The 18,049-nt window shown below is 47.6% G+C and overlaps 1 protein-coding gene across 23 annotated transcripts in view; it reads right to left on the reverse strand.

The window, feature by feature from the left end:
• The window catches only part of CCM2 (CCM2 scaffold protein), a 52,363-nt gene that overhangs the window by 16,853 nt on the left and 17,461 nt on the right, over positions 1-18,049 (reverse strand). For 21 of the 23 annotated variants that reach the window (XM_060415074.1, XM_060415073.1, XM_060415070.1 and 18 more), the window contains one exon: positions 12,480-12,653. The exons of the other annotated variants lie outside the window; for them this stretch is intronic. In XM_060415074.1, the coding sequence (XP_060271057.1) occupies positions 12,480-12,653 (174 nt within the window). The remainder of the gene's footprint in view (positions 1-12,479; positions 12,654-18,049) is intronic. 23 annotated transcript variants of the gene reach the window in all.

The following is an 18,049-nucleotide window of genomic DNA, read 5'->3' on the forward strand; positions in this document are numbered from 1 at the left end:
TATGAGGTACCTACAGTAGTCAAATTCACAGAGACAGAAAGTAGAACGGTGGTTGCCAGACGCTGTGGGGAGGGAGAAAGGGGGTTACGGGAGTATGGCAAGGTGAAAATAATTCCAAACATGAATGGTGGTAAAGGGTGCACAGCAATGTGAATGTTAAAACCATTCAAAAAACAAAAACCATTCAACTGTACATTTAAAATGGTTAAGATGGTAAATTTTACGTTATGTGCATTTTACCACAATTTAAGAAAAACTTTTAATGGGGGGGGGGATCATAGGCAGTAAGAAAAAAATATAATAAACCAGACTTCATCAAAATTTAAAACTCTGTGCATCAAAGGATACTATCAATAGAGTGCAAAGGCAATCTACCCAATGGGAGAAAATAACTGCAATCAGATATATGACAAGAAGTTAATACCCAGAATATAAAAGAACTGTAACTCCACAATAAAAAACTAACAACCTGATTTAAAAATAGACTTAAACAGGCATTTCTCCAAAGGTGATATACAGATGGCCAACACACAAAAGGATTCTCAATATCACTAGTAATTAGGGAAATGCAAATCAAAACCACAATGAGATATTATTTCATACCCATCTGAAGGGCTACTCTCAAAACAGAAAATAATACGTTGCTAAGGACATGGAGAAACTGGAACCCTTGCACACTGCTGGTGGGAATGTAAAATGGTTCAGCTGATATGGAAAACAGTATGGTCATAACTTAATAAAACAAAGAATTAACCTTTGATCCAACAAGTCCACTTCTGGATATACATGTAAAAGAATTCCAGGCAGACATTAAACTCTTAGAAGAAAACACAGGGCAAAAGCTTTGTGATATCGGATTTGGCAATGACTTCTTGGTTATGACACCAACAGCACAGGCAACAAAGGGAAAAACAGGCAAACTGAAGTTCAATAAGACTTGAAATTTTGTACATTAAGAGACACTATCCAGAGTAAAACAGCAACCAGCAGAATGGAAGAAAACATCTGCAAATCATCTACTTGACAAGAGAACTCCTAAAACTCAACAAAAGACATCTGATGCCAAATGGGCAAAGGACCTGAACAGACTTTTCTCCAACAAAGACATGTGTGTGCGGCATGCTCACTCACTCAGCTGTGTCTGACGCTGCGACCTCATAGACTGTAGACCACCAGGCTCCTCTGTCCATGGAGTTTTTCAGGCAAGAATACTGGAGTGGGTTGTCATTTCCTACTTCAGGGGATCTTCCTGGCCCAGGGACTGAACCCATGTCTCCTCCACTGGTGGACAGAGTCTTTGCCCCTGAGCCACCAGAGAAGCCACAGAGAAGGTACTCAAATGTCCAGTGGGCACATGAAGAGATGCTCAAGATCACTGGTCATTAGATGCAGACAATCGGAGCAACAAGGAGATAGTGCCTCACACTCATTAGGATGGCCAGTGAAAACCAAAAACAAAACAACAAAGGACCTCCCTGGTAGTCCAGTGGCGAAGACTTCACGCTCCCAACGCAGGGGGCCCGGGTTCCATCCCTGATTGGGGAACTAGTCTGGCATGCCACAACTAAGAGTTCACAGGCCACAACATAAATCAAAGATCCCATGTGCCCCAACTAAGACCCAGCACAACCAAATAAATAAGTATTAAAACACACACACAACAAGTTGTTAGTGAGGATGTAAAGACACTGGAACAACTGTGTGCTGTTGATGGAAATATAAAACAGAATTACCATATGACCCAGCAATTCCACTCCTGGAATACACACACACACACACACACACACACACACACACACACACACACACACAGAAGAATTGAAAGCACGGTCTCAAAGAGATTTTTGTATCCCCATGTTCATAGCAGCATTGTTCACAATAACTACAACATGGAAGCGACCCAAGTGTCCACTGACAGATGATGGATAAGCAAAATGAGGTGCATCCATACACTAGAATATTGTTCAGCCTTATAAAGGGAGGAAATTCTGTAATATATTACAACACGCGTAAAAATTGAGAACACTATGCTAAGTGAAATAAGTCAGTCACAGAAAGACTAATAGCGTATGATTCCACCAATATGAGGTTTCTAGAGTAGTCAAATTCACAGACACAGAAAGACAGATGGCTGCCAGGGGCTGCGGGGAAGAAAGAATGGAAAGTCTTTATTTACCAGGCACAGCTTTGGATTTACAAGATGAAAGAGTTATGGTGACACTGCACAGCCACGCGCACGGGCCTAGTCCCCCTGAACTGCACACTTAAAAATGCTTAAGATGGCATGTTTTATGCTATATTTTAACACAATTAGAAAAAGAAAAAAATAGAAAGCAGAGACGTGAACAAACATTTGTATGCCCATGCTCACAGCAGCATTAATTCAGAATAGTCAAAAGGTAGAAACAACCAACGCCCACTGACGGCTGAAGAGAATATATGTACAATGCAATAGTATTTAGTCTGAAAAACAAAAAAAGAATTCTGACACATGCTACAACATGGATGAAACATGAGTACGTTATACTCAATGTAATTAAAGTCAATCACAAAAGACAAATACTGTATGATTCCACTTACACGACATCCCTAGAAGAGTCAAATTTAGAGAGACAGAAAGCAGAATGGTGGTGGCCAGAGGCTGAGCGAACAGGAAGTCACTGTTTAATGGGAAGGGTTTCAGTTTAAGAAGATTAAAAAGATCTGAAAATGGATGGTGATGACGACTGCACAACTATATGAATGTACTTACTACCACTGAAATATACACTTAAACATGGTTAATTTTATGTGATACATATTTTGCCACAATGAAAAACATCTTTTCATAGCTTTACTCAATAACTGTATTTGCTAAAAGCTTTCTGAAATATAATCAATATTATACATTAGTTACCATTTCTAGACTTGCATCATCCAAAATTGCTAATTTTGTTTAAATTAGAATGGTTTAATAATAATAAAAACCTGACTAAGTTGGAGCCATATAAAAATGCCCTGGTATTGCATCTGCAGGGCTGCATAAGAGCCACCCCTGCCTTCACATGGCCTGGGGGACACGATGTCACCACCACTGTCTCGTCTTTCTCAAAGTGCCACGATGCTTCAAACTCAGGCTCACAAAGCACCAAAAAGGATTCTACTGTCTTCACAGAGGTGAGGCCTCATTCATTTGAGATTTTTTCACTGTACAACATGTATTAGTAAAACAAATGTTAACCAAAAGGAAATGAGCAGCTCTGACCTCTGCTAGAACTCGAGATGGGACAGTGTGGGCCTTCTGGACAGATCTGACACTGCCCTGGGCAGTACCCTGGCCAGTGCTGACCAACACTCAGTGCCTCTGACACCAAAGCCAGGGACCAGTCCACACCTGCTGTGAGGTGACATGGTGTCGGATGCTGTGCCAATGAACTCATCCTAGCATGTCAAGGGCTCTGCTACAGAGGGATGAATGTGATGGGACAATAAATAGAGACCAAGGGAACATCTGACGAGCACTCACATCAACTCAATCAGCCCTGGTATCAAAAGTGGACTGTCTTGGGCACCGCTATCCCCACCACTCTCTCTGCTGCCCTTATAGAGACTGCAGCTGACTCAGGAGCATGCTGGTGAGCTCACCACTTCAGCTCTAAACAGCTGAAAGCACTTCCCAAAATAATTGCTAATGAGATACAAAAAAAGTCCATTTTTACCTTAAGTCTAAGTCAGCCTCCCTATAACATCCATCTCTTTGGCCTTGACCTACAAGTTTCCTGTGGCAGAGCACGGGTGCTGATGGGAGGGAGGGATTCTGAGACCTGGATGGGGGACACCTAGGGAGATGCACTTGAGACCTACACACACATACACCTGCCTTGCTTGCAAACTAAACACAGGCCTCACCAGGATGGGCAACTTTCTTGACAACACTTCTCCTTGGGGTCTGCCCTCTCCCTTCCCAGCCAAAGACCTGTTCCTGAAGTCAAATATCAGCATGGCAGGACTGGGACCTGCTGGTCCTACTAAACGGAGAAGCCTGAACACTGATGGAGCAGCAGGTACCAGCTGGAGGGGGATGGAACCCTACCACTCCATGTAGACGAGCACTGTCTATGGAGCTCTGCGCATAGACCTTAACCCCGGTCAGGGACCCGGATACGGCTCTCACTCGCTGCTAGTACAGCTTAGCAGCTCAGCAAACTCGAAGCCTGTATTGAACCCAATGGAGATGGGAGAACTGTGCATTAAGGTTTCAAAACATGCAGAGAGGTTGGCCTGTTGGACGGGATCTATCGTGTAAGACACAGAACCCCAAGACCAAGCCTGCTTCTTGGGAGGGCTAAGAAGACACCCCATTCTCAAGAACAAGCTGGAACAAATGCACTGGCAGAGGTGCTGGCACCACCAGGCAGCTCCATGGTGGCTGTTCTCTGAGGTGAAGGGAGGAGGTGCTTTAGAACCAGGCTCTGGGCTTCCCTTGTGGCTCCGACAGTAAAGAATCCACCTGCAATGCAGGAGACCTGGGTTCGATCCCGAGGTTGGGAAGATCCCCTGGAGAAGGGAAAGGCTACCCACTTCAGTACTCTGGGCTGGAGAATTCCATGAACTGTAGAGTCCATGGGGTCAGAAAGAGTCAGACACGACTTTCACTTCACTTTTCCTGGAGCGAGGGGGACAACAGCACCCTGGGAAAGCAGAAGCTGGGGGGCAGCACTTAGCCACCAGGAGCACAGGCAGGCGTGCTCACTGCAGTGGGCAGTGACTCACATGGCAAGGCAAGGGATGGGAGGGCGGGGCTGGTACACAGGCCCTACAGAGATACACTTAGAGGAGAGGGGTTCCCAGTGTCGAGAGAGCTGCTGGGAGCCAACTAAGGTCCTGCCTGATGTATACAAAGAAGGACACCACCACTGAGCTCACTGCTCCAATGCAGGGTGGCAATCTCTGAGCCGGACTCCAGTCTCAGAAAGTGCCTGAAGGAGAGGCCAAGCCCCCGGAGAGTGAGCTGGTAACACTGACGCTGCAGGGACGTCCCATCCTACCACCCCATTCCATCGCTTACTTTGAGGAAAATCTGTTCAAGGTGTGTGGAAGAGAGGGTCTGAGACACTGTTGAAACTCAGAGGCCCAGGTGGTCAGCAAGGTCCCCTTCAGGGTGGGGCCACATCCAGAGAGGACATCTGAAAGGATGCCATCTCTTCAGAGATGCAGGGCACATCGGGATGCCACAGTCATTGCACCACGCTTGGTCCCTGGTGGACAGAACGCACGGGTCTGGGGCCCAAAATAGGGCAGCAAGAGTGGCCCTGGTCACCATCAATCCAAGAGACACACTTGAGGAGCGTGTGCCCCCAGCCCTGAAACTTTTGGCTCTGTAGGTTCTGAGAGCCTGGCCCTACTGATAAAATGCTCCTGTGAGGGGAAACAAAAGGGATCTACACTTAAAACTGCCATCTCCTCCTGATGCCACAGACAAGCAAGCAGAGGAAGGCGGCACTCTTCTGCAGGGTTGGTTTGGGTCATGATGAGGAGGTAGGGAAGCTGCTGTATACTGGGGACAGCAAGGTGCCTGTGTGGCCTTCAGATGCCCCTTACATGCCCATAACTGGGCAGATACGTATCTTTTTCCTCTGTCCCATCCTGCTTCCTTCCCTGCCCTTCTCCTGAGAACATGGCCTGAATCATCCAACACGATCTCCAGGCGATCCGACACGATTTCAGGCTCTGTTTCAGGCTCTGCTTCTTAGAGAACCCAGACGTCTCTGAACAACAACAAGCGACCAACAGGGAAAACTCACAACTCACTTCATGGCGAAGAGGGAACTTACCAACCACACTGAGTGCTGGGGAAGATGTAGGGAAAACCACAAACCACTCAACAGAAAAACAGCTATAGAAAGACACTTATGAGATCTGACTTGGGAAAAGATATACAGCTTCACTAAGTATGAACTGTGATGAAACTAGGACCACCAGATTAGCAAAATCAAAAGGCCTGCATGTACACTGCGTGGCTCCTTCGAGTGTGGATAACAGGCATTCTCCCAGACCGACAACAGAAGGGCAACCTGGAAATGTCTGTCAAAATAGAAAGAAAGCTTTACACCCAGAAATTCTACTTCAAATTTATCCGAGAGAGTTAGCAAAATGTGTGTAACAGAGACAAATATGTATGAACAGATCACTGGTTACATAAAAATATGGTTCAGCTAAATAATGGAATACTACACAGCCGGCGAAATGGACAAGGCAGCTTTATGTGCCCCAACCTTCCAAGATATGTCACGATCCACTGTTGCCTGTAAACAGCAAGGTGCAAATGACCCACTAGGTAATCATTTGGGGACACACACAAGTGTGATCTTGTGTACAGACAAATCCCCCTTGCAGCGGCATACAAGAAATTGATGCCAGGAATTCCTTCTGGTCGGGTGGGGGTGGGGGTGGGAACTAGGGAACCTCTTTTCACCAGCAATCTCCTCACCATCTAAATTTTGCATCATGTCCATAACTTATATATTCAACTTTTAAAAATACAGTAAGTAAGACACCGGGTTTGCGTTTGGTATCACACATGAGTACCCGGCTGCTGGAGCCAGAATTCAAAGCCAGAGTGTGAGTTCACAAGGCCCAAGCCTGCACTGCACTGGGTTCCTCCAGGACAAGTGTCAGCTTGGGATGGCAACTAGAGGAAGGATGCTTCTGCTTTAAAAAGGCAGGGTAGGGCTTCAAGGAGAAAAGGAGTTAAAATGGTAAACAGTGTTGCTGTACACAGTAAGCATTCAACACAGAGAAAGACACTACTACGTGCCTCTCACTTTCATGTTAGTAACGTTCATTCTAAATACAAAATACTTTCCATAAAGAACCACACTCCAGTATGTGGGAGTAAAAGCTTCCTCACCACTAGCAGGCTGTGCTGCTGTCACGGTTTTTGCTTAATCAAAGTAACACATGTGCGAAGTTTAAAGAAAGGTTACACAGTCCCCCAAAGTGTTTATTAACAAAGAACAGTCTGGCCCCAGTCCAGGCAACTCTATGCACCGCTCCCTAGGGGCAGCAACTCTGGGTCTTCTGGATCTAGGACTAACTTTCTAAATAAAGGTTTTATGTTGCTACTGCCTGATTCATCAGTTTAAGACAGGAGCTGGTGATTCCCACTTATGGCAAAGAAAGAGTCACCTCTCTTCTACCACCACTCCCACTTCTTCCTTCCCTCTCACAATTTAGACTATTACCTAAGCATTACCTGGTGCTTGTATCATTCTGTTACGCATAATTCTACTTCATGACTGTGCCAAGACATACTGAAATCACAACTTTATGCATGACCTTTCATTTTTTAAAAAACCTTTAAGATAATTATAAATCACATGCAGTTGTAAGAAAGAATACAAAGAGATCCACTATACACCACATCCTGTCACCCCCTAAGGTAAACCTCCTGTGATCACACACGACCACAACCGGGATACTGACTACATGGTCAATTTACAGAACATTCCATCACCAGGTCCCCCCATTTCTCTTTTACAGGCATACCCACTTCCTACCCACCTGGTCTCCTCCTTAAGCCCTAGCAAGTCCTCTCTGTTCTCCATTTCAATAACTCTGTCATATCAAGAATGCTATAAAGGGAATCATACAGTATGTAACTTTGGGGATTGTTTTTTTTTTCACTGAGCTTAATTCTCTGCAGATTCCTGGAAGCTATTGAAGGAATCAGTAATTCTCGCCTTTTTACAGCTGAGTAGAGTTCCACAGTATGGCTGTCCATCACTTGTTTAACCATCTACTTACTGAAGGACATCTGGGTATTTCCAATCGCTGGCTATTATGAATAAAGTGGCTTTTAATATTCACGTACACGTTTTTGTGTCGACTTAAATTTTCATTTCTCCAGGAGAAATACTCAGAATGCAACTGCCAGGTAACACAGCAATTGCAGATTTAGTCTTTAAGAACCTGCCCACTGTTTTCTAGTATGCTGCACCATTTTACAAGCCCACTGGCCATGCAAGAGTGATCCCCCCCACCCTCACCAGCACTTGGTATTCTCACTAATGTTTCAACTTTAGTGATTCTGGTAGGTATGCAATGATGTCTCGCTGTATTTTAATTTGCACTTCCCTAATGGCTAGTGATGCTGAACATCTTCATGTGCTTATTGCCATCTGAATACCTTCTTTTGTATGAAACGTCTCTTCATGACTTTTGCCCTTGTTCTAATCAGATTATTTGCTTTCCTATTATTAGGCTTTAAGAGTTCTTTATATATTCTAGATAAAAGACCTTTAGCAGATAGGTGGTTTGCAAATATCTTCTCCCAGTGTTTAGCTCATCTTTTCACTCTCCTGATGGATTCTTTGGCAGAACACAAGTTTTTAAATTTTATGAAGTCCAGTTTACCAATTGTTCCCTTTTTGGTGTCAAGTCTAAGGACTCTGCCTACTCTGGGTCCTGAAGACTTCCTCTTATGTTTTTCCCCTAAAAGTGTTACAGCTTTACATTTTACCTTTAATTCCATTTTCCACTTTGAGTTAATTTTTGTGTAAGATGTGAGGTTTAGAGTGTAGTTCATTTTTATGCCCATGGGGGTCCACTGGCTCCAGCACCATTTGCTAAGAAGACAGCCCTTCCTCCACTGACTTGCCTTTGCACCTCTGTTAACAATCAGTTGGGTTTATGTGTGAGGGTATGTTTCTGGGTTCATGATGCTATTCCACTGATTATTGTGCTGATCCCCCTGATGCTACCACAGTCTTCATTGCTGAAGCTCTAAAGTACATCCTGAAATCAGGTGAACTGACTGCTCTCATTTTTCTTTTTCAAAACCTTTCCATATAAATTTTAGAATATTCTTGTCCGTATCTGTAAAATATCTTGTTGGAATTTTGATAGGAATTGTATCAAACCTATATATCAGTTTCAGGAAAAACTGACATGTTAAATAGGCTGAATCTTCGAAACCATGAACATGGTATCTCTCTCCATTTATTCAGATCTTTGATTCTTTCATCAGTGTTGTGTAGCTTCCAGCATATGAACTCTAACGTGTTTCATTAGATTTATACCTAAGTAACTGTATTCATGTCTGCAATTTATTTAACCTTAGAAAATGAGTTAAAAAGTGTTCCCTCCATTCTTGTTTTCCTGGAAGATTGTGCAGGCTGTTAACTCTTTAAGCACTTGATACAATTTTCCAGAAACCACCTGAGCCTGGTGAAGTTTTGTACGGGTGTTTTCAAAGATATTAAGCTACTCTAACAGTTACAGGGCTCTTCAAGTGATCTATTTACTAGTGACCTGTGGTAGTCTGGGCCCTTCAAGGAAGCAGTCCATTTCTGGGCTGCTGTTTACGGGTGAGCGTGCTCTCATCAGCCCGTCTCCTAGCATCTGGAGGGCGGCAGTCGCTTCCTTCTGGGCGCTGGCGAGAAGTCTGCAGTCATTCTGTCCTCCCCATGGGTGAAGTGCTCCTTCCCGCTGCTTTCAGGACTCTGTCTTTGTCTTCACTTTCAGAAGTTTCACTATGACATGGCTCAGTGGGCGCTGCTTTGGGTTTATTCTGTTAGTGGTGCACTCAACTTCTTGAATCTCTAAGTCTGTCTCTTTACCAAATCAGAGAAGTTTCAACCATGACTATTTTAATCAGTTTTTCAGCTCTCCCCACCTGATCCAAGCCAGCCATCTCTTCTCCCTCCAAGACTCTGATGACACAAATGTCAGAAAATCTGCTCTAGTTCCACAGCGGGAGGGAGCACAGGTGGAGGGGCTGACTCCCCACTGGCCCCTGCTGCCACCTGGGTGGAGGGGCTCATCTTCCCTGCTGGACATGGTTGGCTTTGCAGCTCCCCAAGTGGCCCCCACTGACAGGAGGGATGGTGTGTATCACTGCTGCTGTCTGAGGGCAGAATTCCAGGCTCCCTATGTCTCCACTGACACCTCAGTTCCACTAGGCAATCTTCAGGGATAAAGTCTCTGCTCCTTACTCAGCCTCCTTTGGGGTGGGTTCTGGTCCCCACCTGGCCTTTGCAAGCAGAAGCAGTGGTGGGGCCACAGGTTTTTTTTAGTCACCTTTGGCTGGAACTGAGCAGGTACTGTTAAACATTTTCTGTCCTGCTAAGCCATCCCTTTCTTGGTCTTTTAGCCAGAGGGAGTGAATTTTGTTGGTTCTTCTTGTTTGCCAGCTTCTTCAGCTCCAAGCTTAAGATACATGAGGGAAAACAGAACTGGGGAACTCACCACTGGGTTGCAGCTTGGGTCTGGAGGTCTGCTCTGCCATCTCTCTTTCAGTCTTCTTATAGTTGTTACATACACAATGTCCAGGATTTTCAGTTGTACTTAATGGGAATAATAGGGAGAAATGTTGACTCCATCTTCCTGGAAGCAGAAGTCCCCAAACTTTAAATTTTTGTTTTTTTTCCAAAAAATTATTTTGCTTATCTATGGCTGCAGAGGGTCTTAGTTGCCACAGGGGCTTTCTCTAGTTGCAGTCAGCAGGGGCTCCTCTTCACTGCAGTGCTTGGGCTTCGCACTGTGGTGGTTCCTCTTGTTGCCGAGCACGGCGCTGGAGTTCAGGCTTCAGTAGTTGTAGCACATGGGCTTAGGTGCTCCACTGCACGTGGAATCCCCCCGCCTAGGGTTCAAATCCATACCCTCTGGACTGGCAGGCGGATTCTTAATCACTGGACCACCAAGAAAGTCCCCCAAACTTTACATTTTCATGGTGTAATATACACCTACCCTTTCACTTGCTTTGTTTCTAATGCACGTTCTGTCTTCCCAATTCATCAGCAGCCTCTACCCCAACATATAAAACCATCCGCACTCTGTTCTCCCAGAGCTGCTCTGGTCTGTTTTCCAGATTCCTGTCCTGGGAATTCCTTCTGCTCCTCCCTGTGCCTAAACTCCAGTTCTGGACCTGTGTTTTCCATTCTCCTGGTGCATCCTTGTGCACTAAGGCAGTACATCCCCCAGGAACCTCGTCAGAATGGGCTCTGCAGGCTCATGTTTCACAGAGCTGATTTGTCTGGTTATTATGACCAGAAAGGGACCCTTTCAATCTGAGAGTCATGTCTGTTGGTGAATTCTGTAGAACGCCCTTGCTGTCTTAACAACCTCCTCCCACTCTCCTCCATTTCTTCTTCTCATGAGTCAGCTGCTAAACCTCCTGGACAGATTCTATAATTTTTCTCTCTCTCATCTTTGTTTACTTTATCTTTTGGTTATCCTTTCTGGATGATTTTCTTTACCTTTTGACCCCTCTAAAGAATTGTTTATGATATATAATTAAGACTTTTTAATTCCAAAAGCTCTTATTTCCACCTGTTTTCCTGTTATCTCACAGTTAACAGTCTTTCTTATTTTTCCGACAATACCACACATTCTTATTTTTCCTCCAGTTTCTGCATTGTTGCCACTGCGTTCACGTTTACTTCTTGTGTTTGTGCTGGGCTCTGTCCCCAGGTTACGTGTTTTCCTCAAACGTGTACTTCTCCTTGGCTGCCCATGACAGAAGCCATGAGCACGGGCAGAGCTGCAGAGCATCAGCTTCTTTCAGGCTGGCGGGGTGGTCACAGCAGGGTCACCTGAGGAAGCACTTTGGTGGGCTGCGTGGCTTCCACATAAAAGCACCCCTCTGAGGATCCCCCTTGGGAAAGGCCTGGTTGCAGGCCTTCTGAAAGCTTGAGGGAAACGGGCTTGGCGATTCTCACTGTTCCAGACAGGTTTTGACTCAATCTGCTCATCTTCACACTGGGTCTCTCCCCACCCTCCCCTGGGCCAGGTGCCCCCATGTCTAAAGTCCCCCTAGTGCTGCATCTCCACCAGGGAGACCTCCCACTTCCCACCATGCCAAGTGAGAGTGGACCCCTCCGCACACTCACAGTGTGCACGGTGCCTCCCCACACCCCCAGACAACCCCGAGAGCAGCTGGCTGGCTCTGCATCCTCTGAGGGACGAGGGTCCAGCTCCACGGGCTCCATGAGCTCGCGACCCCACCTTTACCAGCTCCTTCTGCAAGTTCACGGGACTCGCTCGTTACTGCTGCACCCTTTCCCATTCTCTCTGACCGCACAGTTTTATACCTTTGTATTCTTCTCACTCCAGTGTTTCAAGGAAGCACTAAAAATACAGCAGTGCACATCATGTTAATCCACAAACAGGCAGAGTCTCTGACAGAATTCAGAAGCCTGTGTCCTAGGCTGGAACAATGACACATGGGACAGCTCTAAGCCTTTACCAAGGAACTGAAACACACCGCCAGCCTTTACGAGTAAGGAGGCGGCTTGCTCCCGGAGAGAAAACCAGAAATGGGGCCAGAAAACAGCAATCTGGGGATTGGGCGCCCGAGTATCAGACATAACACCATGGGGGCACCACCGAGTGGGAGTCAGCCAAGATGCACGTGGGCACGGGTCCCAGACCGCAGCGTGTGGTGCACTGAGAGCCTTTGCTGGCGACAGGCAAGGTGTGTCCTGCGGCCGGGGACTTACCTTCACCTCCTTCTCGATATAGTCGCTCAGCAGTCTGTCGGGCTCGACGCGCTCGGGCAGGGACAGCACCACAGTGTGCAGAGGGCGCCTCTCTGTCACCTTCTCATGGGCTTTCTTATCTCTACTCTTTTCACCTTTTAGGAATACTCGTTTAAACGGCGACACAATTCCAGGCTGCAGGCAGAAACGGCAATGGTTGGAGTTCATTATTCACAAAGGCTTGGTGTTGTACCCATGGCTAACAAGCAGAAGTGGCCCAAGCCACTGCCACAGTCCCCGTGCAGGCAAGGGCTGGCCACTGCTGCCAGGGTGGGCCAGGCCGAGGGCTGCCTCAGGTACTGAGGGACTCGTCCCTCACCTGTTCACAGACACTTAGAAGATTCAAAGGACAGTACTCAAGGCGAGTAAACTCAGGAGACGAAAACAGGGCAGAAACAGGAGATTCTCCCACAAGACAAAAATGATGCATTGCTCCACCCATCCCGGCTCTGCCGGGTCACTTCACTGCAGTCTTTGGAGAAGGTGGGGAGGTGTGCCCAGGGCTGTGGCAACAACAGAAAGTGCAGTCAACAGTCGCAAGGCCGCCTCTAGGCTCTCCTGTGAAAGCGTGGCCTGCGCTCCACTGCCCCCTCCCTCTGCCAGGGCCTCGGGGCGCTGACCTACACCTAGGTGAGCAACCTCACCCCCAGACCAGTGTCTAGACCAGCCTGAAGGCCAATCTTGCAATCAAAGTAAATCTGCAGAGCAAGAACCAGGAAGGTCAGGGAGAATGAAGTCAGCCTCGCCTGCAGGCCCAGAAAAAGGTCTGGACCCCTCCCAGCAGCTCCGAAGGGCTCTTCGGAGGTGACCACTTCCAGTTTATGTTTTATGTCGGAACATAAAAGCAAAGACAACATGCCAGCATGCAGACTTGGCAGGGAAATGTCACTAAACACAGGAGCAAAACCCAGAGCTGGTGACCCATCCCAGAGGGAAAAGTCACCTTTCGTTGTCCTGTCTACGATGCTGCAGCTTGCGTGCCTGGGCGGGACCCACGGCAGGGGTACCTCTGACCAACCCTTACAGAAACAATGTACATGTCACCAAACATGCTCTAAAAGCTCTCATTTCCGTTTCTCCTCTGCATGGGAAATTCAGCCACCCACCATATCCCCCCCAAAAGAATGCCACAGAGCCGATGATTTTGTGAGGTGCCTCGTCAGCCCGTCAGTCTCACAGATGGAGGGTGGAGAGGGGCAGTGACTCCCCTACTAAGGCAGGTGAGGCCTTGGGGGCCTCCCGGGAGATCCTGCAGGGCCTGCCCCAGACCCAGAGACGCTCAGCTATAAAGGCCACCCCACCTAAAAGACACCCTCCGCAAAGTGAACCCCAGCATTCTTCCTGCTCCTTCTAGCCAGAGTCTGGCTTTTCTCCTCTGCTCCTTAGTCTGTGCTCATTACCCCTGAGTACTTGGCACCTGGATATCTGCCTTTTACTCCTCTGATCCCCCAAAGGAGTAATCCTGGAGTAACCCTTCCTTGAGCTGGATACCCGCCTGGTTGCTGCTCCACACCCCACTGCAGCCCCTCCGCGCTTCATACTGGCTGTGGGGTGGGGTGGGTGTAAAATAATGCTGATATGAGGCCCACAGGGCTAGTGATGATCATGACAACGTGCATGTGGGCCTGCATTTACTTTTTGTTTTATGTGAAATTGTTCAAAACACTGTTATTTTAAGGATATAGTTCCCATCTACAGCTGCTTACACTGACGTGAGTTTGGGTAAACTCCGGGAATTGGTGATGGACAGGGAGGCCTGGCATGCTGCGGTTCATGGGGTTGCAAACAGTTGGACACGACTGAGCGACTGAACTGAACTGAACACTTAAGCCATGGACAAGATAATCAATATCATAATCACACGGACAGCATCATCTCCACCGTCTCAGAACTGCAGAGTGGACAGAGGGTGCCCCTTGGAGAAGCCCATGACGGCTGATCCCAGCTCTCAGACAGACCGCCCTCTTGATCCTCTCAGGCTTCTTTCTCCTCCCTCCCACAGGCACTGTCAGCCCCAGCACAAGTTAGGAGAGTGGGAGAGAAGGTGGGGCACTTCAGGTGAAATTCGGGGGTGGAGGGCGGGGTTTGGACCAGGTTGTTGCCATGCAGGGCTCACATGGAAATGGTGGGAACCAGTCACCCACAATTTCCCACTCAAGTTAGGAGAGTGGGAGAGAAGAAGGTGGGGCACTTCTGGTGAAATTCAGGAGTAGGGGGTAGGGTCTGGACCAGGTTGCCGCTATGCAGGGCTCACAGGGAAATGGTGGGAAACGGTCACCCACAATTTCCCACTCAAGCACCGATAGTAAACTTTGCATTGAAAGGGAAGCTGGGAATATAAACATGTTTCACCAGCGTGACTGCAGCAGGCCAGGCCAGGCCATACTGAACTGCGATTCCATCTCTGGCTGGCATCCCACACAGATGACGCTTCAATCCTGTTCTGCCTGACTGTGTATCTGCGCTGAGAGCCTCCCAGCTCCTATAATGTACAAGGCACTGCCCTAGGGCTATGGAAATACCAAGGCATGTAACACAACGTTACAGAGATGACCTATGTCAGAAATTGGCCAGAGTAAACATCTGCCCCTACACCATTTCTACCTGCTTAACCTCACAGAACTCACTCTCTCAGATCATAACCAGTCGGGGCACAGACGTGGATGATCCTGAATCTGACGGTGCATGAAAACAGCTCAGTTCAATCTGTCTGATGTTCCACCTTGCTACTCCTCTACACCTGGGAGCAACAGGAAACCAATTTGGAGGTGAGAGGTTTGCCAAGGTCAGCCAAAGCACCAGGGCCACACAGCGCATGCAACCCAAGCTGTTGTTTTAACAATGAGGGACGGGTCATAAAGTCACAGTCTGTGTTGGAAAGGACCCAGAGCCCAAGACCTACAACCCACCTTAGGAGACACTCTGCCAGCCGAAGAAACCAGGACAGCCCACTGCAGATCCCCTCTACGGCTCGAGGATCAGCTTTCCCTATGTTGAGCCCCACTCCGCCTTCCTCTGCCTTTACCTCTTGTGACCCAGCACCCCACAGAGGAGAAATAAAACTGGTTAATGAAGGGGTTTGGTGCCTCTGCCAGCCAGTCATCAGAAAGGTGCTGTGGAGGCATGAGACAGAATTCTCATCCTCAAGGTGGTCACCACCAAGCCCACAGCAGATGAACCCACGATGAGAACTGCTAGTCAGGTGCCTCAAAGGTGTGCTTCAGTGCCAAAATGTCCTGTATTTAAAGGAGCTACCCTGGTAACAAGGCATGCCCTGTGATGTAGCGTGGTGCCAGACCTCCACTGCTCACAGGCTAGCAGAGGCAAAGGGAGCTGCCCCTGCAACCCGGGCCGCACACCAGACCACCTGGTCAAGCGTGAATGTGGCCTAACTGACTGGGAATCAGACACAGCTTCCCAAACTTAGTCCTTAGCCTTGCATACACAAGGCACCATGTGCTTTTTCTTAATGTCCCAAAGAAGTTTCACCAGTGGCTGAGCCTTCCTAGAAAGTGGAATGCTGAAACCATTATGTAAAGAAAGACACCCTAGCAAACCTGCAGCCTCCCTCTGCTGCCTCGCCCCATTTCAGTGCAGAACGCGGGCAGCTGCTCCACCCAAAGAGAGCAGGCATGTGACACAGGAGATGCGCACCCAGCTCCCACTGCAGGAGCTAGAAAGCACACCCAGCTGCGAGTTGGGGTATGGCAGGCATGGTGGGGGCCCCTTAGCTTTTCCAGAAACACAGTGAACAAGACGGCACCTCAGGGTTTTGGAACTAATGGTGCTTTTAAACATGAGATGTAAAAGGAAGTTCCAGTTAATACGTAATTGACCATGAGATTTTTGCAGAAACTAATAGCTGTGGCCAGTGATTTTGTTACATAGGTGAAAGCTGAGATGTCTCTGGTCAATAACACTCAGGTAACAAAAGACATATTAACACGTCTCTGGTCAATAAGTTGCTTAAATACACTGACAAACAATTAAAAATACTCTCGACACACAGAATCAGGACTCCATTAAATGACTGTGGACTCTTTCACTGGAATAGCCTCCAAATCAATAGTTTTTTTTTTAATGGTTTTAGCCTGTGCAATTGTTTACTCTTCATTCAACAGGTATTTTTATTGAGCACTCGTGTTCATCACCACCAAAACAATCTTATAATCTGAGACCCAAAAGATGGAAGAAAGAGACCCTGGAGAGAGCCCAGCACCAAGCGCAGTTTCTCTTGGTGAATGTTGCCCTGGTGCTGATGCCACCCAGAGTGCATCTGTGTCCCAGTCTCTTGTGAAGAAACGGGGCCCTAAGTGTTGAAAGGAACTGGCTGAGTGAGGGTCCAAGGCACAGACCCAGGGAAGGGACACAGGGCTTCATGCAGACTTCGCATGTGCAACACACGCCGCTTTCTAGAACTAGCTCCACAGTGATCCCTAGATCCTTACAATACTCTTGTAAAGGACTTCCCTGCGGTTCCAGTGGCTAAAACTCCACACTCCCTACGCATGGGGCCCAGGTTCGATCCCTGGTCAGGGAACTAGATCCCACATACTGCAATGAAGATCTGGCGCAGCCAAAGAAATAGATATTTTTTTAAAAAACTTGTCTTGCAGCATTTTCCATCTTATGCTTGAAACAACTTTTGAACTTGGAAATCTCAAATGTAGCTTTTAGTTAAACACACACAACTGACTCTGGTCCACTTAGTACTTTCCTAGAGGAGGGCCCCAGGGTCAGGCTGGCCCTGGGTATTGTTAAAGCCTGGCCTAGAATCTCAGTTGAGGTGACGAGGCTCTGAGTACCTGCATCTCCTAAACAAATTCTCAGAGGCTATGTTCTCTGTCAGAGCATCTGTTTATTAATTTACAGTAAGAAATGCATGAGCTGAGGAAGCAGCACAACCACTCCTGGAAAAGCAGCCTCTACTTGGAGACCAACAGGAATGATAAGGTGAAAACATCTACCAACTCGCTCCTCGGGCACAACTCGCAGCTCAGCACATTCTGGAGAAAGTGTGTGGCAGTGAAGGAAAGAAACCGTGATGGGAACCTCGAATGCCCCAGTGCAGTGCTCAGGAAGCCTTATTTACTCCTTTAGTACATAACACAGAACTGCCCCTGAACAAAGGCTTCAAGAGCAAGGCCCTGGGGTCCTTCAGTTGGGCATTCAGCAAATGTCTAACGGACATCAAGCCTGTGCCCAGCACTGGGGCTATACCTTGAAGGACCCTTATCCCCACCCCAGGGCCCCTTCTGCTGAGGGAGAGAGAAGACAGCAGCTCGGTGACGCTCTGGCTCCAGCACAGGGCTGCAGGACAAGGCCAGGGGAAACACCAAGGCCAGAGGGTAGGCTGGGCAGAGCCACAGTTCTGTCCAGCTGGGCAAGGCAGCGGCTACTCCACCCAGGTTCAGACCTGCCCAGGTGCGCAAGGCACTCTCACAAATTCTCTCCTATAAGTACCACTGTTTTAAACTGCATCGCACTATTGCCTATCTTAACTCCAACTACCTTCCACCACTCCCTGTAAT

This window comes from Ovis aries, chromosome 4 (genome assembly GCF_016772045.2).
Source record: "Ovis aries strain OAR_USU_Benz2616 breed Rambouillet chromosome 4, ARS-UI_Ramb_v3.0, whole genome shotgun sequence".
In the NCBI taxonomy this organism is placed as follows: Eukaryota; Metazoa; Chordata; class Mammalia; order Artiodactyla; family Bovidae; genus Ovis; species Ovis aries.